We start from the raw sequence: 23,247 nt of genomic DNA, 5'->3' as shown, positions 1-23,247 counted from the left end.
AACTTTACGATGAGGATTCACTGAACATTGTGAATCAGGCTTCTGAAGAAAAGCCAGCGGGGCAGTGGGGACAGGGAAAGGAAGGGGGCCAGAAGGAGGGGACACTAATCAATGTCCACAGGGCTTGGGAGGTGGGGGAGGTGGGGAGTAACTGGTGCAGTCCTGCAGCGGCTCTCTGGAGACAGTGCCCACAGGTCATCATGGGATTCCTGATCAGGAGCAAGAGCAGGGCTATCTATACCACTGCTTCTGTCAGTCACTGGGTAAGGGCTGCTTCAGGGAGCTGTAAATTCCCAGACTTCTGGATTTCAGTGTGCTCACACAAAGCGTTCCAATAGGCAAGCCAACCTCCAACAGAGATGCACAGATGCCTACCTAGAGCCCCCGTCCATGGACCCCTGACAGCATCTGCTACAGCTGCTGATACTGCTTGCCCTTCAGTCTGCCTACATGGTGGAAATTTTTCTATGAAGAAAAAAAGAAAAAAAAAAAAAACTTTTTCCCTGAAAAGAAATTTATAGGGTTTAGGAAACTGCTCCTAGAAAGGAAAATTGGACTTTTCTATGGGAAATCAGCTGAATGATGAGGAGAAAACCATAAGGGAGTCTCCAGGGCCGCGTATCATGAGCCCTGGGGAAAGGACACCTTCACTGTCAGAAATTCACGCCACTGAAAGGGAATGTCCGTGCACAGCGGGAGAAAGCAAGCTGCTTACTCATCAGTCATAGACATCATCACAGCTACTGCCTGGCTGCACAGTGTTCTCACCTGGGAAGTTTTAAGAAATACTGAGGCCTGAGGGTCAGCCCTAGAGATTCAGATACAAATGCTGTGGACGTTGGGGCTTTTTAAAGCTTCCCTAGGGGTTCCCAGCTGGCTCTAGAGGTAAAGAACCTGCCTGGCAGTGCAGGAGATGTTGAGAGATGCAGGTTCAATCCCTGGGTCAGGAAGATCCCCTGGAGGAGGACATGGCAACTCACTCCAGTATTCTTGCCCAGATGGACAGAGGAGCTTGGCAGGTCGCATAGAGTCGGACACAACTGAAGTGATTTAGCGTGCACGCACACACTCAGTGGTTATAAGACATAACCCAAGTTGGAGAAAAACTTCACTAATGCAGTTTCCCAAAGCTCTTTGATGGTGAGCAATACCAGATGAACATACTAGAAATACAAACCCTCAGGCTACATCCAAGAGGCACCAAATCCCAGTCTTCAGGGAAGGGGGTCAGAGGAGTTGACAAAGCAAAGAGCCACAGCGGGGATTTCCCTAGTGGTCCAGTGGGCTGAGACTCAGCACTCTCAGTGCGGGGGGGCTCTGGTTGGATCCCTGGTCAGGGAACTAGACCCCACATGCTACAACTAAGAGTTCACAAGCCAAAGCTAAAGATCCTGTGTGCCGCAACTAAGGCCTGGAGTAGCCAAATAAAGAAATACATATATGTATTTTTTTAAAAAGAGCCGCAGTGAACCCTACAGCCCTGGCTGGTGCCTGTTAGATGTGTCTTGGTGGTAGATTTCTCTGCTGCTACGGCATCTCCCTCCAGAAAAGATTCTACATCTGTTGGCTGCAGTCAAATGACTGAACGACATGCCCTGGAAAGGTCTGGGAGAACAATACCCATGGTTTGTTTTTAAACCACATAAGTAAATGAAAATGATTTTTTGAATCTCAAACCGAGGCAGAGGTTCAGATCTCTGAGGGAGACAGGACAGAGCTAAAAGAAAGCCAGCCTGACCTTCTTTCTTTCATGATTGCAATGGAGATGCAGGCCTTCTGAGTCTGAGCTCTTTCCCCTGATGAACAACGGGTATCTGCTATCCTTTGCTGTGGAACATAATGGGAGAAGGAAATGGCAACCCACTCCAGTATTCTTGCTTGTAGAATCCCAGGGACAAAGGAGCCTGGTGGGCTGCGGTCTATGGGGTCACACAGAGTCAGACACGACTGAAGCAACGCAGCAGCAGCAGCAGCAGCATACCATCCATAAATGTAGTGGCTTAAAGCAACAACCCTTTGTTTAGTTCACTGTTTGGGGGATGGGGTGACAGCAATCTGTGTTTCTCTGCTGGGCTCAGCCAGGCTTATTCATGAGCCCACCATCAGCTGCTGGGTGGGGGCCTTGCTTCTGGACGTTGGCTGGCTGTTGACTGGGGTGATGGGGGCCACTGATCATCCAACCACATGTTCCGCACCATCCGAAAGGAAATCCTGGGCCTTCCACCTCACAGGCCCAGGTTGTGTGTCTGTGAGTGTGTGCCTCACTGTCCACAGCTGTAGTGCGGGAAGAAGCCAGAGGTTTGCAATACCTGTTCACATCCTATAGGGCACCAAGCTAAAACCCATGAGTGTGACTCCAAAACCGGGTTCTTGTCAAACCGATGAGATGTGTCTCCTGATATCTTGCACTCTAAGGAGCACAATTTGATTTCAGTAGCCAAAAATGCATACCTCGAATCTGATCATGAAGAGACAGTAATCAGACTCAAACTGAGAACCATCATACAGAACGACTGGCCTACAGGCTTTCCAAAACATCAAGGGCGAGGAAGATAAACAAGGGCTAGGGAACTGTTTTGAATTAAAATAGACTAAAAAGACTTGATGGGCTTCCCTGGTGGCTCAGAGGTTAAAGCATCTGCCTCTAATGTCGGAGACCTGGGTTTGATCCCTGGGTCAGGAAGATTCCCTGGAGAAGGAAATGGCAACCCCCTCCAGTATTCTTGCCTGGAGAATCCCATGGACGGAGGAGCCTGGTGAGCTACAGTCCATGGGGTTGCAAAGAGTCGGACACGACTGAGCGACTTAATTTTCACTTTTCTTTCAAAAAGACTTGACAACAAAATGCAGTCTGTGATCCTGGATCAGCAGAAACAGCTATAATTGATGAAGTCTGAATATGGATTATGAATTAGACAGTAGTGTTGTGTCAGGGCTTAAATTCTCTAACTTTGGTAACTATACTGCAGTTATGCAAGAGAATATCCTTGTTCTTGGAAATGTGTACTAAGGTTTTTGGGGACAAAGGGACATCACATCTACAAATCATTCTCAAGTGGTGGAGAGAGGGATTACAGATACACATATATACATATTTGTACATGTATATATACACAACCATGCAGCCAGGAAATTAAAAGATGCTCATTCCTTGGAAGGAAAGCTATGAGAAATCTAGACAGCGTCTTAAAAAGCAGAGACATCACTTTGCTGATCAAGGTCCATATGGTCAAAGCTGTGGTTTTTCCAGTAGTCTTGTATGGATATGAGTTGGGCCATGAAGAAGACTCAACACTGAAGAATGGATGCTTTTGAATTGCGGTGCTGGAGAAGACTCTTGAGAGTCCCTTGGACAGCAAGAAGATCAAACCAGTCAACCCTAAAGGAAATCAACCCTGAATATTCATTGGAAGAACTGATGCTTTAGCTGAAGCTCCAATCCTTTGTCTACATGATGCAAAGAGGCAGCCCAATGGAAAAGACCCTGACGCTGGAAAGATTGAAGGCAGAAGGAGACGGAGGCAGCAGGGGATGAGACAGTTAGATAGCATCGCCAACTCAATGTGCGTGAATTTGAGCAAACTCCAGGGGATGGTGGAGGATACAGGAGCCTGACATGTTGCAATCCATGGGGTCACAAAGAGCTGGACATGAGTCAGCAATTGAACAACAAAGCCTACACATATATGTATGTGTGTATGTATATATGATGTATATTTTCTCTATATATAGATATCTATATACATATCTATATCTATCTAGAGAATGATAAAGCAAATGGCACAAAATGAAAACACATTAGTAAATGTGGATAAAGCATTTATGGGAGTTCCTTATTCTTAGAATTTCTCTGTAACTTTGCGATTATATGTAAATGAAAATTTCCCCTCAAAAGGTCTACATACTCCTCCCAAACAACAAAAACAATAGGGAAGCAAAAAAGAAAACCAAAAAAAAAAAACCAAAACTGAAGCAAATTCATGACGTTTGTCAGCTTATGTGAGGACTGTTGCCACTTTAGCAGAGTGAGCTCTGTGTGGGGATCTTTGAATCACAGCGCTTGAGCCCTGCACCGCAGGGCAATTTTCTGGAGCCTAGCCTGCCCACCCCCATCACCTCCAGACCAACAGGGAGAGGCTTAGGTGGGAAAATGTGGGCTCAGGAATGCATGCTGAGGCGGGATTGGGGTCAGAGGGATGCTGTTTCTTGGGCCTTCCAGGAAAGCAGGATGGGTTCCCCAAGTTTTCCTTAGAGAGCTCTGTCCCTGATGCTCTGCCTTTGGCCCTTTAGAAAGAGCATGTAAACCACTCCCATACGGCCCCCCACTTTTCCCTGGTTGGAACCATGTAGACAGTCAACAAGAGATTATCATACTAAGCGAGGTAAGTCACACAAAGACGAATACCGTATAATATCACTTATATGTGGAATCTAAACTTTGATATAAACGAGCTTCTTTACAAAACAGAAACAGATCCTTAGACCTAGAAAACAAACCCATGGTTACCAAAGGGGAAGAGGGGTGGGAGAGAGGTAAATTAGGGGTTATTAGCACAGACAGACTACTGTGTGTGTGTTTGCGTATATGTGTGTATACTTCATGGAATCACTTGGCTGGACACCAGAAACTAACACAGCATTGTAAGTCAACTATACTGCAGTTAAAAACAAAAAATCGAAAACAAGGGAAAATCTGTGTGCCGAAGGAAGGTGGTGGGAAGCAAGGAGAGGCTCCTGGGGAGTGCACATGAGGTCTGGTTCAGCAGAGCCCGGGTGCAGCATCACCTCTAAAGGTTGCCTTTTTCCTAAAGATGCTTCACGACACTTAGCCCTGGGCTGCCACTTCTTCTCAGCAAGACAGGGAGAATGAAGGGTGCTCGCTCCAAAAACGGCAGACCTGTGCCTCACAAGCTCCGAAGGCAAACAGAGCCTGTGGCACGTGCAGGCAGCTTCCTCCTGTGTGTCTTTTTTTGAGCTAAAGCTCACCATGAATGTAGACGTTTCTGCTTCCTTCTACTATTTGTGTTTCACTGACAGTGAATTTCCAGCCCTGTGGTGATCTCACTTAAACTAATAAGGGAAGTTATTTTTAACCAACTGGATGCTGATTAAATGAGCTGGCTCCACTTGGGTTCTCCGGCTTTGCTTCTCTTGGCAGCTTGTTTGTGGGGTCAATGGTGTTGGGTCTGGAGGATTCAAGTCCCCTCTCGCCTTCTCCCTGTTGCACCCCAAGGCTTACTTGAGGTGTTCTTCTCTTTCTCCCCCTCCAAGCTAGGGCTGGCCTGGCTGCTCCCTCCACCAGCCCACTTCATTCTCTTAGCATTGCATTCCACCCTCCCCTGCACATGCTACTCCTGCCTGTATTTCCCATAAAAACAGAAATGGAATGATCTCTTTGTTAATGTCTTCAGACAGAGAACTGAATGCTCACCTCTCAGGGCAAGCAAGAATTTTTGAGAACAGCTAATTCCCAGGTCTGCCTGCAGGAGGGGCTATGCCTCCAGGTGGGCTTTGGGGAAATTCTCCAGTGGTGATGGGAGACTGAGACCAAAAAATTGCAATACTTTGAGCAGCTGATAGAACCTATCCAGTTTAGGGTCTCCCAAGGGAGTGTGGAAAATTCTGTACCCATTACCAGTTGGCACTGGCCAATTGTTAATTTATTTGTCTAGGGTAATGCAAAGCAGTGCTCAGACTTACAGGTGCTTTCAATGGATAGATAGATATACAGACACACAGACTGTTGGATGGATGGATAGATGGGTGGATGGCTGAGTGGACAGAGAGATAGATGAATGGATGGGTAAATGAATAGATAGATGATAGGTAGATAGATGAATGGATAAATTGAAGATAGATAGATGGATTGTTGGATGGATGGGTAGATGAATGGAGAGATAGATGAATAGATCAATGACAGGTAGACAGATAGCTGGATGGGTGGGTGGATGGATGGATGAATGGATAATTAGAGAGAAAGATGAGTGGATAGACAGATAGAGATAGAGGACTTTTTCACCCTTCAAGGAGTTGACAGTGTAATGATAAGTAAGAGCCGAATGACACAAAGGAGGAGGATAATTAGGGAGACTTCCTGAGGTGGTGGCAGTTGAGGTGGAATTTCATGGGGATTGTGGTTAGGGAAAGGAGGAGAGGACACTCCACACAGAGAACAGCCGGAGCACAGGCCAGACGAGGATCTTCAGACAGACAGAACAGTGGTTCTGGGCAGACAAGCTCTGGGTGAGCCCTAGTCCTAGCGCTTCAGAGAATGAACTGGGCTTGGCACATCCCTGAGGGCATCCCATCCCTGCTGGGCAAGTCTGAGGAGGCTGCAGAGGGCAGCCCAGATAATCCTATCGTAGTTGGGATTCCCAACTTGATCTATAGATTCAGTGCAATCTCAGTCATAATTCTAAGCAAGTTACTTTGTGGATATGAACAAACCAATTCTGTAATTTGTAAGGCGAGACAAAGACTCAGAATAGCTTACTCATTATTGAAGAACAAGGTTGAAGAACTGAGATGATGACTTCCAGACTGGCATTAAGATGCAGCAGCCAGGACCGAGTGGTGCTGGTGAAAGAAAAGACAAATATCCGTGGAAACCAATAGCCCAGAAATAGACCCACATAAATGTAGTTGACTCATCTTTGACAAAGGAGCAAAAGCTAGTCTTTTAAACATAGATGCTGGGACAACGGAACATCCACATGCAAAAGAAAAGAATCTAGACCCAGACCTCACACCTTCACAAAGTTTAACTCAAAGTGGATCATGGACCTAAATGTAAAATGCAAAACTACAAAAATCTTAGAAGATAATACAGGTGAAAACCTAGAGACCATGTGTACGGTGATGGCTTTTTCAAGACAACACCAATGGTACAATCTGTGAAAGAAATCACTGATAAGCTGGACTCCCTTAAAGTTAAAAATTTAAGCTTTGCAGAAGACTATCCAGAGAATGAAAAGACAAGCCACAGACTGCGGAAGTTCTTTGCAAAAGACATATCTACTGAAGACTCTCATGCAAAATATACAAAGTGAAGTGAGAGTCGTTCAGTCGTGTCCGACACTTAGCGACCCCACAGACTATACAGTCCTTGGAATTCTCCAGGCCAGAATGCTCGAGTGGGTAGCTGTTCCCCTTCTCCAGGGGATCTTCCCAAGCTAGGGATCGAACTGAGGTTTCCCGCATTGCAGGCAGATTCTTTACCAGCTGAGCTTACCCGAGAAGCCCTAAAATATACAAAGAACTCTTGAAATTCAATATTAAGAAAATGAACAACTCAATTACAGAAGACACAAAAGGCATTTCCCTGATGGTCCAGTGATTAAGACTCCGTGCTCTGAATGCAGGAGGCGTGAATTCAATCCCTGGTCAGGGAACTGGATCCCACATGTTGCAACTCAAACCCAGTGCAGCCAGATAAATAAAAAATAAATATTAAAAAAATATGCAAAAGACCCAGACAGATACCTCACTAGAGAAGATATACGGACGGCAAGCAAGCATATGAAAAATTGCTCCATGTCATATGTCATCAGGGAAAGGCAAATTAAAACAAGATACAACTACATCTCTAGTAAAGTGGCCAAAATTCAGAAGACTGATGACACCAGACGGTGGCGGGGATGTGGAGCAACAGGAACTCTCATTCCTTGCCGATGGGAATGCAAACTGACACACCCCTTTGGAAGACCGTTTGGCAGGTTCTCACCAAGCTAAACATCTTTTACCATGCAATCCGGCAGTCACAGTCCTTGATATTTACCCAAATTAGTTGAAAACTTTGTTGTTTAGTTGCTCAGTTGTGTCCAACTCTTTGTGACCCCATGGACTGTAGCTTTCTAGGCTCCTCTGTCCATGGGATTCTCCAGGCAAGAATACTGGAGTGGGTTGCCATTTCCTCCTCCAGGGGATCTTCCCAGCTCACGGATAGAACCTACGTCTCCCCCGTCTCCTGCATTGCACGTGGATTCTCTACTGCTGAGCCAGTACTGAGGAAGGCCCAGCTGAAAGCTTAAGTTCACACAGAAACCTGTACATGAATGTTTATAGCATTTTTGACAGTTTTCATAATTGTTAAAACTTGGAAGGAACCGTGATGTCTCTTCGGTAGGTGAATGGATAAATAAACCGCGGCACTGCCAGACAATGGAATATGATTCAGTGCTCAGAAGAAATGAGGGGACTTCCCTAGTGGTCCAGTGGTTAAGATTCTGTACTCCCCATGCAGGGGGCCCGGGATCGATCACTGGTCAGGAAACTAGATCCCACATGCCACAGCTAAGACGGGCACAGCCAAATAAATGAATAAATAAGAAAAAGTTATTAAAAGAAGTGAGCTATCAAGCCATGAAAAGACATGAAAGAAACTTAAATGCATATTAGGAAATGAAAGAAGCCCGTCTCCAGAGGCTTCCTACTACATGATTCCAACTAAATGACATTCTAGAGAGAGCAAAACTAAGGGGACAGGAAAAGGATTGATGGTTGCCTGGAGTTAGGAGCAATGAACAGACGAAGCACAGAGGATTTTTAGGGCAGTGAAATGATTTTGTGTAATACTACAATGGTGGATATAGGTAATTACACATTGCTCAAAACCCATAGAATGTGGAACACGAAAAGTGAACACATAGGTAACCGTGGACTGTGTGTGATAATGACATGTACGCTCATCAGTTGTAATGAACATACCGCTGTGGTCCACGCTGTGCCCGGTGGAGAAATCTCTGAACCTGTACCTTCCACTCAATTTTGCTGTGAACCTAAACCAGCTCCAAAAATTAGTTTATTTTTTTTAAAGCAGGGACTCAGTAATAAATATTCAGTTCAGTTCAGTCGCTCAGTCGTGTCCAACTCTTTGCAACCCCATGGACTGCAGCACGCCAAGCTTCCCTGTCCATCACCAACTCCTGGAACTTACCCAGACTCATGTCCGTTGTGTCAGTGATGCCATCCAACCGTCTCATTTCTCTATCATCCCCTTCTCCTCCCGCCTTCGATCTTTCCCAGCATCAGGGTCTTTTCCAATGAGTCAGTTCTTCGTATCAGGTGGCCAAAGTACTGGAGTTTCAGCTTCAGCATCAGTCCTTCCAATGAATATTCAGGACTGATTTCCTTTAGGATTGGCTGGTTGGATCTCCTTGCAGTCCAAGGGACTCTCAAGAGTCTTCTGCAATACCACAGTTCAAAGGCATCAATACTTCGGCGCTCAGCTTTCTTTATAGTCTGACTCTCACATCAATACATGATTATTGGAAAAACCATAGCTTTGACTAGATGGACCTTCGTTGGTAAAGTAAGGTCTCTGCTTTTTGATATGCTGTATAGTTTTGTCATAGCTTTTCTTCCAAGGAGCAGGAGTCTTTTAATTTCATGGCTGCAGGCACCATCTGCAGTGACCGATCTAACCCATTTATGGGCTTTCCCAATGGCTCAGCAGTAAAGAATCCACCTGCCAACGCAGGAGACGTGGGTTTGATGTCTGGGTTGGGCAGATGCCCTGGAGGAGGGCATGGCAACCCACTCCAGTATTCTTGCCTGGGAAATCCCATGGACAGAGGAACCTGGCGGGCTGCAGTCCATGGGGTTGCAAAGAGTCAGACAGGACTAAGCACACACATGCACACACATACACACACACAGATGCACAGACACATACACATATACAATTGTCTTTGTGTGTGCTGTAATGTAAATGTTGTTGAGTCACTAAGTCCTGTCTGACTCTTAGTGACCCCATGGACTGCACCCTGCCAGGCTCCTCTGTCCGTGGGATTTCCCAGGCAAGAATACTGGAGTGGGTTGCCATTTCCTACTCCAGGAGATCTTCCCAACCCAGGGATTGAATCTGCTTCTCATAGTCTCCTGCATTGGCAGAAGTATGCTTACTCCTTGGAAGAAAAGTTATGACCAACCTAGATAGCATATTGAAAAGCAGAGACATTACTTTGCTGACTAAGGTCCGTCTAGTCAAGGCTATGGTTTTTCCTGTGGTCATGTATGGATGTGAGAGTTGGACTGTGAAGAAGGCTGAGCGCCAAAGAATTGATGCTTTTGAACTGTGCTGTTGGAGAAGACTCTTGAGGGTCCCTTGGACTGCAAGGAGATCCAGCCAGTCCATTCTGAAGGAGATCAGCCCTGGGATTTCTTTGGAAGGAATGATGCTAAAGCTGAAACTCCAGTACTTTGGCCACCTCATGTGAAGAGCTGACTCATTGGAAAAGACTCTGATGCTGGGAGGGATTGGGGGCAGGAGGAGAAGGGGACGACAGAGGATGAGATGGCTGGATGGCATCACGGACTCGATGGATGTGAGTCTGAGTGAACTCTGGGAGTTGGTGATGGACAGGGAGGCCTGGCGTGCTGCGATTCATGGGGTCGCAAAGAGTTGGAACCGACTGAGCAACTGAACTGAACTGAACTCCAGGAGATCTTCCCAACCCAGGGACTGAATCCGCTTCTCTTAGTCTCCTGCACTGGCAGAAGTGTTCCTTACTGCTAGTGCTCCCTGGGAAACGCTTTATATCTGTATCTGCATTTATTTGTAAACACCAAACCGGTATCAGGGTTATCTTCAGGGTCAAGGTTGGGGGAAGGGAGAGGCAACTTCTATTCTATAGTTTGTAACAGTTTGAAAGTGAAAGTGAAGTCGCTCAGTCGTGTCCGACTCTTTGCGACTCCATAGATTGTAGCCCACCAGGCTCCTCCATCCATGGGGTTCTCCAGGCAAGAGTACTGGAGTGGGTTGCCATTTGCTTCTCCAGGGGATTTCCCAACCCAGGGATCGAACCCGGGTCTCCCACATTGTAGGCAGATGCTTTACCATCTGAGCCACCAGGGAAATCCGAGTTTAGTATTTGTCAAAGAGCATCTACCATTTATATAAATAAGGCAAAAAGGAACTTGCTGCTGGGCATTGCCTCTGGTCCTGTTGCCTGGCAGTTTAAAAATACAAAGCTATATTGGAGCGCACACAATTGAGTCAACATCTGAGTGCCTGCTTCATCTGAGCCAGGCCCTCGACCAGGTGTGGGGGATGCCAGGGTGAAGGCGATTTCCGTTCAGGGTGCAGGCAGCACCCGTGAGGGAAGAGGGGGTCGCTTTTTCGGTTTTTTATTTCTCTCAGGGTGAAAAAGTTCTGCAGAGTTTGGGGAAACTTACTGTGCTTCCTCGTCCGCAGAGAAGCCGTGTGGAGACCCGCCCTCGTTCCCACACACCATCCTGCAGGGCCGCACCGGCTTGGAGATGGGGGACGAGTTGCTGTACGTGTGCGCCCCGGGCCACGTGACTGGCCAGCGCGAAACGGCCTTCACCCTGCTGTGCGACAGCTGCGGGGAGTGGTACGGGCTGGTCCAGGCCTGCGGGAAAGGTAAGCAGGAAGGCAGCTCCATGACCGCTGTGTGGATGGCGCCCCTGCGGCCTTACTCTACCCCCTACGCTGCCCCTTGTGTCTGATTGAAATGATACGGTGGTGGTTTAGTAGCGGAGTCATGTCCAACTCTTGCGACCCCATGGACTGTGTCCCACCAGGCTCCGATGTCCATAATCCAGGCAAGAGCACTAGAGGGGGTTGCCATTTCCTCCTCCAGGGGATCTTCCCAACCCAGGGATGGAACTCAAGTCTCCTGCACTGGCAGGCGGATTCTTTACCACTGAGCCAGCAGGGAAGCCTGAATGAAATTATAGCTGAGGCTAAAAAGACTCCTGGGGGCAGAGCTCCGCAAACCTGATCTGACTCCCCGAGACGTTCCCCAGTCCCTCAGCAGCATTTACCTGCGGGAGTGAGTCTTCTGCCTCCCACCCCTGCCCAGCCCCTTGGGAATTCTCCCAGTGAATTAAATTTCTCTCTCTCTCCTGTGACTCCTGCACCGTGGACCTCATGCCGACCCTGCATTGCTCCCTGACCTCACAGGTCTCCTCCCTCCCCAGGACTCCTTCAGGGCCACCTTCCTGATGCCCCATGAAATCTGAGTACCAAGCGGAAGTTGGCTCTCTAGAGGGGGAGGACTCCAGCACCACGATGCTACTGAATTCATAGGGCAGTTTGTCCCCAGGATGCCCAGCAGGTCATGCGGTAGAACCGTGATGACACTAGGGTGCTGTCCTGTCTGTGAGCCTCACCCGTGTTGCGGCCTGAGCTGTGGCTTGTTGTGTTCATTGCAGTTCACTCTCCGTGGCGAGAACACACTGCCCGTGGCGTCTGCTGATGGTCATTTGCCTTGTTCTCACGTTCTGACCGTCACAAGCTTACGCTGCCGTGATCGTTCCCATCTACATCATTCATTTCACACCTCAACACCTTTCTGTTGGCTTTTGGGAGAGGCGTCACCGCCCATGGAATAGGTGGGTGTCCAGCTTCTGTGGACGCTGCCAGAGAGTTTCCTAAAGGGTTTTGACCATTTTCCTCTCCCAGCAGCTGTGTGGAAGAGTCCTGCTTCAGCACCCTTCCTCACCAAGCCTCAGGAGCGTGAGACTTTCTACCTTCCTGCTGAGCTGGTGACTGCTCTGTCAGATCCATTTCTCCACCCAAGGAGAACCTCTGTCCAACATGTTTGCCCGTTTCTCTGATTGACTTGATTAGGCATCTTCCTGGTGGCTCAGATGGTCAAGAATCTGCCTACAATGCAGGAGTCCCCGGGTTCAGTCCCTGGGTAGGGAAGATCCCCTGGAATAGGGCATGGCAACCGACTCCAGTATTCTTGACTGGAGAATCCCATGGACGACGGAGGAACCTGGCAGGCTACTCTAGTCTGACTCCAAGAGTTGGATACAGCTGAGGGACTAACACGCATATAACGTAGGATTTCTTCTTTATATAAAACCTTATGTGTTAAAATTTTCTCTCTCACTCTGTGGCTTATGTTTTTCCCCTCGGAGTGTTTTATGATGAATACTGAGATTTTGTCATTGTTGTCTCAAACTCTCTGTGTGCAACTTTAAATTTTTTTTTTCCTGTGTGCAATTTGTAAACAAATTTCTGTTTTTTAGTTATTATAGACTGACAGGTTTTGGTAAACTGCAATAAAAGTGAATTAGCATAAAGCTAAAGCAAAGATATTCCAGATATAAATAAAAATAGACATAAAATTCCCCCATCGAATTGTTACAGAAACTTCTAAAAACTTCCTACTTGCTTGTCACATTCTCGTAACAAAGTGACAGCCTGGGACAAGTCCTTGAAACACAGTTTGAGCCATTTCCCAGCACTTTCCTCGGTTGCTGGTGTCTTGTGGCAGGCAGGAGCTCCTCCAGTCCTAATGGATTCACCCGTCCGAGAAGAATCAGGCTGAAGACCTGCCTTCCTGTTTGCTGAGGGTGTCACCTCACAGCAGACCCATGCCCACCCCGAGGTGTGAGTGAGCTGGCTGCATCTCTGGCGCTGTATCATCCCACGAGCCACACCCACCCCGCCAGCAGGCTGTTTACTGGCCCCAGCAGAATGAGCACTATAATGCAGGTCTTGTGTGTCTGAAATGGTGTTTATTTTCTCACCGCAAAGCAGAGTTGTTGGAGCTTTCAGTTGCTGGTCAGGAATTTTGATTTCTACACTTGGCTGAACACACAGACTGTTATGGTTTTCAGTATCTGTGTCACTGGAAGTGTGCATTACAAGAACATTGTCACCAGCTATTTGACTCCACCTTTACATGTTCACTTTTCCAGTGAACTTTTTTGATTTAAGGAACTTTTTCAAATTGGAGAGGAGTCATCTTGGGGAGGGTGGACCAAACCAGATTTTGGAGTTGGATGTGTCTGACTTTGAACAACAACATGCTTTGTACAACTGCCCGGCCATTCATTCATTCACTCTCTCCCCCTCCCTTCATCTGGCAGGGTCCAAGCTACTGTGTAATCAAGATTGAGCAAAATTGTCCCAACCCTAAAGGTAACTAGTAAACTGAGTGCCTTAGAAGAGACAGAAAAGCCACAGATGATGAGGCAAAAGGCAAAGCTAGAAAACGAGGCTTCATAGAAGGTGAAATTTTAAAGGAAGTGTATGTTTCCAGGTGGAAGAAGTGCTCAAAGGATGTACAGATCCAGTCCATGGAAGCTAAAAGTGTACACTGGCTTCCAAGTATCAGAAGATTCTGGAAGCCTCGTGTTTTCAGCGTGTATCTGAGGCATGGAATATACCTAGGCAGCACTGCAGTGATCCCAGGAACGAGCTGGAGGGAGGAAGAGAGCCAAGGCAGGCAACTGCTGCTGTTCACCAGGAAGACGTGGGTCGGGTGGGGTGCAAAGGGTGGAGCCGGAGGAGGATCAGGCGCCCAGCAAGGAGGCGAGGTTTTGTCTGCCTGCTGGCTGCTGTTATTCTAAGATGGGAAGTACATCACTCAGAACAGGACCTGTGATATGGTCTGAGCCCAGTGGAGCCCAGTGAAGCTCCAATCTTTTGGCCACCTGTTCCGAAGAGCCGACTCATTGGAAAAGACCCTGAGGCTGGGAAGGATTGAGGGCAGGAAGAGAACTTGGCAACAGAGAGTGAGATGGTTGGATAGCATCACTGACTCAATGGACGTGAGTTTGAGCAAGCTCCGGGAGATGGTGAAGGACAGGGAAGCCTGGTGTGCTGCAGTCCACGGGGCTGCAAAGAGTCAGACCTGACTGAGCGACTGAACATGAAGGGTCCTTCTTTCCCTTTCACTCTTGTGCTGATGGAGGAGGGTATGAGGCCCCTGCACTGAAGGATGTAAAGATTTGTGTGATGCTGGCCTCGTTTCCCCATGCATTATTGACTCCAGCCCCCTGCACAACAGACAGTCAAAGGCAGGCAGTGACTCTAGCTGTCTAATACTTGGGTGAGAAATTAGTCGCCGCCAGCAGGCATCTCAGATTCTGGAGACAACTGCTGATCCTTCCAGAAAGGCATGGCCCGTGTGGCTTTATGACTCAAGGGAGACCCCGTGGGCAATCAGCTGGTAACTTTCTAACATGTGGCTCCCAGGCCCTCCAGACCTGTGGCCCTGCTGTCTCACCTCCCCAGGGAGCACGTGTCACCTCTGCCCTGGGCTCAGCCACTACCCCCCACTACACATTAGAACCCCCACCACAGAGCATTTCCTTCTGTTCCCTGTGAGCTGCTGGAGCCCGCTCCAAGCCCTCGGCAGAACCTGCTTCAGAGCTTCCTGCCCTTTATTCCCCTCACAACCTCTCCAGATCCAGAGAGCCTCAAGGCTTGGGAACCTTGGAGGTCAAGTGTTAAAAGAACCTGGAGCTCAGATGACTTTGGTCTGAGATTCTAGGGGCTTGGAGGCTCCGGGCTACTAGGAAGACTGTTTCACTCAAATTTGTCTAGTTTGGGCATGTTGAAGACTTGAGTTAGATTCTCTAAAAGCAGAGCCTAATCACACGTAGATGGCCTGTTGAGGGGGAGTAAGGGAGGCAGGGAAGGTGAGGGGAGGAGTTAAGGATGCAGTCTCAGGTGGATTCTTGCTTTGCCTGATCCCTTGGGGAGCTAGGGGGCATGAGCTGCACCGTGTGGTCCCACTTGGAAGCACGGGGACCGGCCTGAGCTCCTCTGTTCTAGTCTGTCATTGGCTGCAGGCTGCTGTCCATGGAGGGCAAAATGAAAGTGTTACTCACTCAGTCGTGTCCAACTCTGTGCTACCCCATGGACTGTAGCCCGCCAGGCTCCTCTGCCCATGGAATTTTCCAGGCAAGAATACTAGAGTAGGTTGCCATTCCTTTCTCCAGGGGATCTTCCTGACCGAGGGAATCGAACCCAGGTCTCCTGAACTGCAGGTATCAGGTGGCTTGTAATTAAGGCTCCCATTCCTCCAAGGGCATGCATGTTTATTAGTGTTTTATGAATCTGTAAGAATAAAGATATTTCACCTAGTGTTAGTAATGCCTTATACTGCACATTTTCCCATTTACAGAGTTTTCAAATGCATTATCACACTGACTTCAGAGCTACTGTAGGCACTAGAAAAAATTATTTGCTATATACTAGATAGGTAAACTGAGGAACAAATAAACTGATAGTATTGAATATATATCAAATACAATTTTGACTTGGGGATATTTAACCTAATGACCTCTGCTACCAATATATTGAATATTAATAGAAATGAAGATTCAGTGATATTACTCTTCTTTCTTTTTTCATTACTTGGGTTTTTTTTAAAACCTTCTTTTTCTCATCACTCATAGAAATTCTCCCTTCTCTAGAGGAAGGGCAGCTGTTGCTTATTAAGGCATCAGTTCAGTAGAGCAGATGTTTAAAAAAAAAATGTTTTTAATCCATTAGTAACATGGGGACTGCCTGAATGGGCGTGATGAAATTTAAACTTTGTAATGGTGGTCACCAACTTGATGGACATGAGGCTGAGCTAGCTCCGGAAGTTGGTGATGGTCAGGGAAGCCTGGCATGTGTGCTGTGGTCCATGTAGTCACAAAGAGTCGGATGTGACTGAGCGACTGAACTGAACTAAATGGTGAGCAGGCGTGAATGCACAGGGGCACATCCACCCAGAGGGGTCAGACAGTAGCTGGTGCAGGAGGGCGCCTCAGCCACACACCAACCACCCAGGTTGTCCGTTCACTGTGACATTAAGGTCCAGCCTCAAGTGGTGATGGTGAGGTCTCTCACTGACGCACAGGGACTTCAGCCTTGACCATCAACCTGAAGGGTGGGGGCTTAACTGCCACTTTTTCCCTCCTCTGTGTTGGTACTTCTCTAGTTTTGGGTCCTAGAGTCCAGGGTTGGGTCTGGCCATTTTCTTTTCCCTTCTATCTGAATCCACACATCTTCTTGGTTCACGTTCCCAGTTGGGCAGCACAGAACATCCATCCTACCTCTCTAATGTTCTCAGTGTTAGTCGCTCAGTCGTGTCTGACTCTTTGTGACCCCAGGGACAGTAGCCCACCAGGCTCCTCTGTCCATGGAACTCTGCAGGCAAGAATACTGGGGTGGGCTGCCTTTCCCCTTCTCCAGGGGATCTTCCCAACCTGGGGATCGAACCTGCAGGCAGATGCTTTACCCCTGAGCCACCAGGGAAGCCCAGTGTTCTCAGTGCTACATGCTCGGCATCTGACTGTAACTGGCTATTGCCTCCCTATAGAAAAGTCCCGGTGCTTTGCGCTTCAGCTGTGTGTGCAGATTTCCATGTTATGTTGCGTTTTCCTTGGGCTTATTATACCAAGTCCCATACAGTCTTCAAGGCCATATCCATCTCTGGCCACTGGTACCCTAGGGACAGCCTCTGACCTCCCACCACTCCACGTGGCTGCCCCTGGCCACATGACCACAGGGCCACGTGCAGTTTCCAGGGCACGCTGACTGCTCCCTGCTCGCTGTCCTGGCCCCTCGGGGCCTCTGACACCGCTGCCCGGTGCTTTCCCTGGTGGCTCTGCCGTCTCCTGACTCAGCACCCTGTGGTCCCGTGGCCTCTGCAGAGTAGCCCAGGATTGACCCCCCAGGATGGGAGAGGCTCATGGACCCTTGCTCTCTGATTTACCCCATGTTTCTCCCTGGAGAAGGAGATGGCAACCCACTCCAGTATTCTTGCCTAGAGAATCCCATGGACAGAGGAGCTTGGTGGGCTACAGTCCATGGGTCGCAAAGCGTCGGACACGACTGAGTGACTTCATTTTCACTTTCTCCTTTAAAGGTGGCTTCCCTGGTGACTCAGACAGTAAAGAATCTGCCTGCAATGCAGAAGACCCAGGTTCAGTCTCTAGATTGGGCAGATCCCCTGGAGAAGGTAATGGCAACCCACTCCAGTATTCTTGCCTGGAGAATCTTATGGACGGAGGAGCCTGGCGGGATACGTACAGTTCATGGGGTCACAAACAGCACAGCACGACTGAGTGACCAACACTCCACTTCTCTAAAACTTGCCCTGACAAAGGGTATCTGCTAGGCTCCGAAAAGCCTTTGAGATCTTCCACCCCAAGCTCCATGGTTCTGTTTGTGCATTCGGGTCTGCGGCATCAGGAAAGTGAGCGACCCCAAGCTTGACCTCAGTCTGCCAGCCCCACCACCTCTGAGTCCCACAACAGATAGACTGAGGTTCTCGCTCCCTTCTCGGGTCTGCTGCGGCTATGGCAACAAGACTTGTTCCCCCGTTGGGCACTGAGGGCACTGTCATAAACAGTGCCAAACCTGTCTCATGTTATCTCTGTCTTGGGAGTTGTCTTTTGTTTCTGTTCTGTTTTTTGACAACTCTCTTGAGGCTTAATTTGCATACAAGAAATGGTACCCATTTAAAATATAAAAGTCCTGGTGGTTCAGTGGCTAAGGTACCACGCTCCCAAGGCTGGGGGCCTGGGTTTGATCGGTGGTCAGGGAAGTAGATCCCACATGCTGCGACTAAGACCCGGCCTAGCTAAATAAGGGAAACCACCCGCAGAACCAGATTACAGAATATGTCCATCTTCCCCAAGCCTCCTCATGCTCCTTTCTGATAGGGGAGTTTGATATGCTTTAATCCTAGCGCATCTTCACAAGTCTGAGTAGAAACAGCCACCTCCCACTGACAGATGGGACCACTGAGGGACAGAGAGGCTCGGTGACTCCCTGTATCAGCCAGCCAGAAAGCAGCAGAGCCAAGATGTAAAACCAGGCACGCCTCATCCCGGCGTCGTGTCCGTGTGCTTCTCTGGGGCCGCTCAAAGCATGAGGGCAGAGCAGGGCTGGCTTTGCAAACGAGCTGTTCTCTCACCAAGTTTCTTTGCTATTTTCTCTCATTTCTGAAGCCCTTCTTTTGTTTTCTTAAATTAACTTCAATGTCTGTTTTTCTCCATCTTCTAGACTTCCTTCATGGAATAAAAGCCAGACACTGAACTGAATTTAGAATTGCCTTGTCAATGTTGCCATATTTGTTCAGAAGTTCATTGAACCGGTGGTTATTTCTGGCGTGTCTGGTTGCCTTTTTTCAAAATTACTATTTTTAAAGGCTGTGTAGCCAAGACCAGAGGGGAAAAAAGAAGGCATGTGTGGGCTTCCAGAAACGCAACAAGAAAAAGCATGGAAGCGGCAGCACTTGGAGAGCCCAGCGTTCTGGGCTCCGGCTTGTACACTCCTGCCCTGGATAAAGGCATGGCCTGGGTGCCCCTTTTTACCCCTGACTCCTATTGATCTGTAGTCTTGTGTTTTCCTAAAGTAACAGTTAATTATAAACACAGGGAGGGATTTGATTTTTCCCAAGAGAGTCCATGAAGTTTATATGTCCTGGACCCGTTGGTCTAAACCAGAAGGCTGGGCATTGTGCAGGCCAGGTTTCAGGAGGGCGTGGGGGAGGGGAGGGTGGGGCAAGAGGAGGGGGGCACAGTTTCTGGATGGTTCGGGAGAGCTCAGACTGGAAAGCAGGGAGAGGCGAGAGAAATAGCACCTCGACAGGCAAAGAGCTGGTGTTCCCCATCGTGATGGCAGAATGTAACTTGGGGTTGACATTCAGTGAGTAACTTTACCGTTACTCAGGAGGGGAAAAACAGCCTTGGGATACTTTGTCATGAGTAGACTCTTTGTAAACAGTTGGTGTCTGTGTCTTCATTTGAGGTTTTGGTGTGGCTGAGACTGTGACATAATGAGAGCCTGTTTCTGAGTCAGACCTTGACCTGAGAGCCTGGGCAGACAGGAAAGGCTTGGCTCTGAGCCCCGGGCTGCTGTCCAGGGATGCTCTAGACCCAGAGAGCTCTGAGGGCAGAATCTCCAGATGGACAGAGAGATACACACAGAGCTCAGAGTGACCCTAAGAGTCCAGGTCAGGGCAGGCCCACCAGGCAGGAGGGGGCTTATTGTTGTAGTCCAGTCACTAAGTTGTGTCCCTCTCCTTGCGACCCCATGGACTGCAGCATGTCAGGCTTCCCTGTCCTTCACAATCTCCTGGAGTTTGCTTCAGTTCACATCCATTGAGTCCACGATGCCATCCAACCATCTCATCTCAAATCCCCAGCTCTAACATCATACACTAGGCCAGTGTTCCCTATATAAGAAGCAAGGGTGGATGAGAACATGGCTCCTTTCCTGCCCATATTCCAGGTGCCTTTTGACTTCTTGAGCTCATAGGGTGGGTTACATGGGAAAAGGAATTTAGCTGAGATTGATTATGTCCAGTCCTGGGACTCAGAGGTTGTTTACCATTCTTTAATACTGTCATAAACCAAATAATGCCCTGGCTGAAGACAGCCAGTGCCGAGCAGGGGAGAAACCAGGAGGACCCCCGAAACAAATGGGTTTTGGCAGCTGCTAGGAATGTCCCCCAAACTCCCTCCCGGGGCCAGCAAACCGTGAGCATCATCTCCTTGAATCCACCTCGTAGCGTCATCATGGCGGCAGCTCTGCTTGTGGAAACCTGGGGAGCCAGATATCGCGAGAGTGCAGCCTCACGTGGGCACCAAAATCTGTTCTCTAAAGTGGGTCCAGGTGCTGGCAGCTCCAAAGCCAGTAAAGAAAAGGTTGATGGGAAGGTAAGTTTGCATTATTTTGGAGGCCGGCAACTAGGGGTAGGGTGTTGTCCAAAGGCGGACTCCTTCCCCCACCCCCGACAACCAGTGGGCAAGAGCTTTTAAAGGGGAGTTTGGGAGGCATGTGGGCAGAAGGAAGGAGCTACATACAGAAACAGCACAGTCAGCTCCGAGGCTTCTTGATTAAGTACCGTTAATCTTCATTTCCAGGGTTGGCTGGTTCCCATTTCTTTGAGGCCAGTTCTCAGAATTGTGGCAGCTCATGTCAGGCTACCGTCTGGTCTTCCACCTGCTGGGTCTACAAAACAGCCTTCTTTGAGTTGTAGTAGTAACATCAAAGATCATGGGTCGAGCTTCCCCGGTGGTCCAATGGTTGAGTCCACCCTGCAATGCCTGGGACACTGGTTCGATCCCTGACCTGGGAGGATCCCACGTGCTGTGCAGCAACTAAGCCCGTGCACTGCAACTACTGTGCCTCCACTCTAGAGCCCGGTAACTGCTACTACTGAAGCCTGCATGCCTAGAGCCCGTGTTCTGCAACAAGAGAAGCCAGCTCAATGGAAAGCCTGTGCACCACAACGGGAGAGTAGGCCCTGCTCTCTGCAACTAGAGAAAGCCCTCGTGCAGCGACGAAGACCCACCATAACCAAAAAACAAATAAATCATAGAAAAAATCATGGATCACCATAACAAATATAATAAGGAAAAGTAAAATGAATGGGCAAATGAGTGTTTTAAAAGATACATATTTAGTTAAACATGCAATCATGTCACTTATGTGAAATCTAAAAACGAACTAGTGAATAAAACAAAATAGAAGCTGAGTGGAACTTCCTTGGCAGCCCAGTGGTTAAGACTGTGCACTTCCACTGCAAGGGACGCAGGTTCAATCCCTGGTTGGAGAACTAAGATCTCACATGCCGTGCAGTGTGGCAAAAAAAAAAAAGCCAACTCAGATATGGGAAATGAATGGTTACCAGTGGGGAGAGGGGAGTAGGGTGAGCAACATAGGGGGAGGGGATAAGAAATGAAATCTTCATTATGGAATTTTATGGACTCGTGTGTGAAACTTGAAAATTGTAGAGCACTGTAGAATTTAAAGAATCTTTCATCCAATTAAAAAGTTTGAAAAGCCATACATCCAGATCATAAGAGAACAGGTTAGTAAATGGTCAAAAAATACAGCAATTTTGCCACCACACAGGTCAAGAAGTTGAATGCTGCCAGTGCCCCCAGAAGATTGTGCTCTTGTGCAGGATTTCATGGCAGTGGGAGTCCATGCTGTGTGTGCCAAAATGTGTGTGTCATTTCTGCAGTTAGTGGCCATTTGCAGTATGTCCAGCTTCTGGCTATTATGAACACGCTTGCGCGTGTCTTTCGGTGCCTATGTGCACACACACTTAGGAGGAGAACTGCTGTATGTCATATCCGCTGGAAAAGGGATAGGCTACCCACTCCAATGTTCTTGGGCTTCCCTTGTGGCTCAGCTGGTAAAGAATCTGCCTGCAATGCAGGAGACCTGACTTTGATCCTTGGCTTGGGAAGATCCCCTGGAAAAGGAAAAGGCTACCCACTCCAGGATTCTGGCCTGGAGAATTCCATGGACCGTTTAGTCCATGGGGTCCCAAAGAGTTGGACACAACTCAGTGACTTTCACTTTCCACTTTCCACTTTCATATCCTTGTTAATACAAGGATAACAGAGCCTGTCGGTCTATTTAATTTTAGCCATTCTGGTGCTAGATAATGGAATCTCACTCTGGCTGTGATTAGCATTTCCCTGTTACTAATGAGGTTAAGCATCTTCACACATGTATAATGACTATTTAGATTTTTTTTTTTTTTTTTTTTAGCCATGCTGCATGGCATGCGGGATCTTAGTTCTCCAGCCAGGGAACAAACCTGTGCCCCCTGTAGTGGAAATTTGGAATCTTAACCACTGGACCACCAGGGAAGTCCCAATACCTTTTCTGTGATATGCTGATTCAAGTATCTTGCCAACGTATCTAGCATTTGTCTGCCTATTTATTGTTGATTTGTAGGAGTTCTTTATAAATTCTGGAACCCTCCAGAGGTTATATGTGCTGCTGCTGCTAAGTCGCTTCAGTCATGTCCGACTCTGTGCGGCCCCATAGATGGCAGCCCACCAGGCTCCCCCGTTCCTGGGATTCTCCAGGCAAGAACACTGGAGTGGGTTGCCATATATGCTGCAGTTATCTTCAAATATGTGGCATGCATCTGAACGCTCTTCATGGTGGCTTTTGACGAACAGAAGTTCTTAAAGTTAATGTAACTTGATTGTCTATCTTTGTGCCAATACCAAACACAGTCTTTGAAAGTACTCCAGTTTTATAGTAAATCTTAAAATCTTGTAGCATACCTGCTACAGCATTTCTCTTCTTTTTTCCTTCTCTTCTTGGCCCTTTGCATTTCCATAAATTTTAGCATCAGCTTGTCAATATCTGAGATTTTTATTCAGTTTCAGTTCAGTTCAGTTGCTCAGTTGTGTCTGACTCTTTGCAACCCCATGAACCGCAGCATGCCAGGCCTCCCTGTCCATCACCAACTGCTGGAGTCTACCCAAACCCATGTCCGTTGAGTTGGTGATGCCATCCAACCATCTCATCCTCTGTCATCCCCTTCTCCTCCTGCCCTCAATCTTTCCCAGCATCAGGGTCTTTTCAAATGATTAATTTGGGCAGATTGACAGCTTAACAATTAAACTTCCATTATACTACTGTGGAATAGCCCTTTACTACTTACGGTGAAGATCGCCCAGTTGTGTCCGACTCTTTGCAACGCCATGGACTATAGCCTAACCAGC

General features: G+C 48.0%; 1 protein-coding gene across 1 annotated transcript in view; it reads left to right on the top strand.

Annotated features, from left to right (window-relative positions):
• Positions 1-23,247, top strand: part of SUSD5 (sushi domain containing 5) — a 45,363-nt gene that overhangs the window by 20,025 nt on the left and 2,091 nt on the right. Inside the window, exon 4 of the mRNA XM_004018573.6 lies at positions 11,195-11,383. Within this exon, the coding sequence (XP_004018622.2) occupies positions 11,195-11,383 (189 nt within the window). The remainder of the gene's footprint in view (positions 1-11,194; positions 11,384-23,247) is intronic.

Source organism: Ovis aries, chromosome 19, assembly GCF_016772045.2.
Source record: "Ovis aries strain OAR_USU_Benz2616 breed Rambouillet chromosome 19, ARS-UI_Ramb_v3.0, whole genome shotgun sequence".
In the NCBI taxonomy this organism is placed as follows: Eukaryota; Metazoa; Chordata; class Mammalia; order Artiodactyla; family Bovidae; genus Ovis; species Ovis aries.
This window is presented reverse-complemented; position numbering and strand designations above follow the sequence as displayed.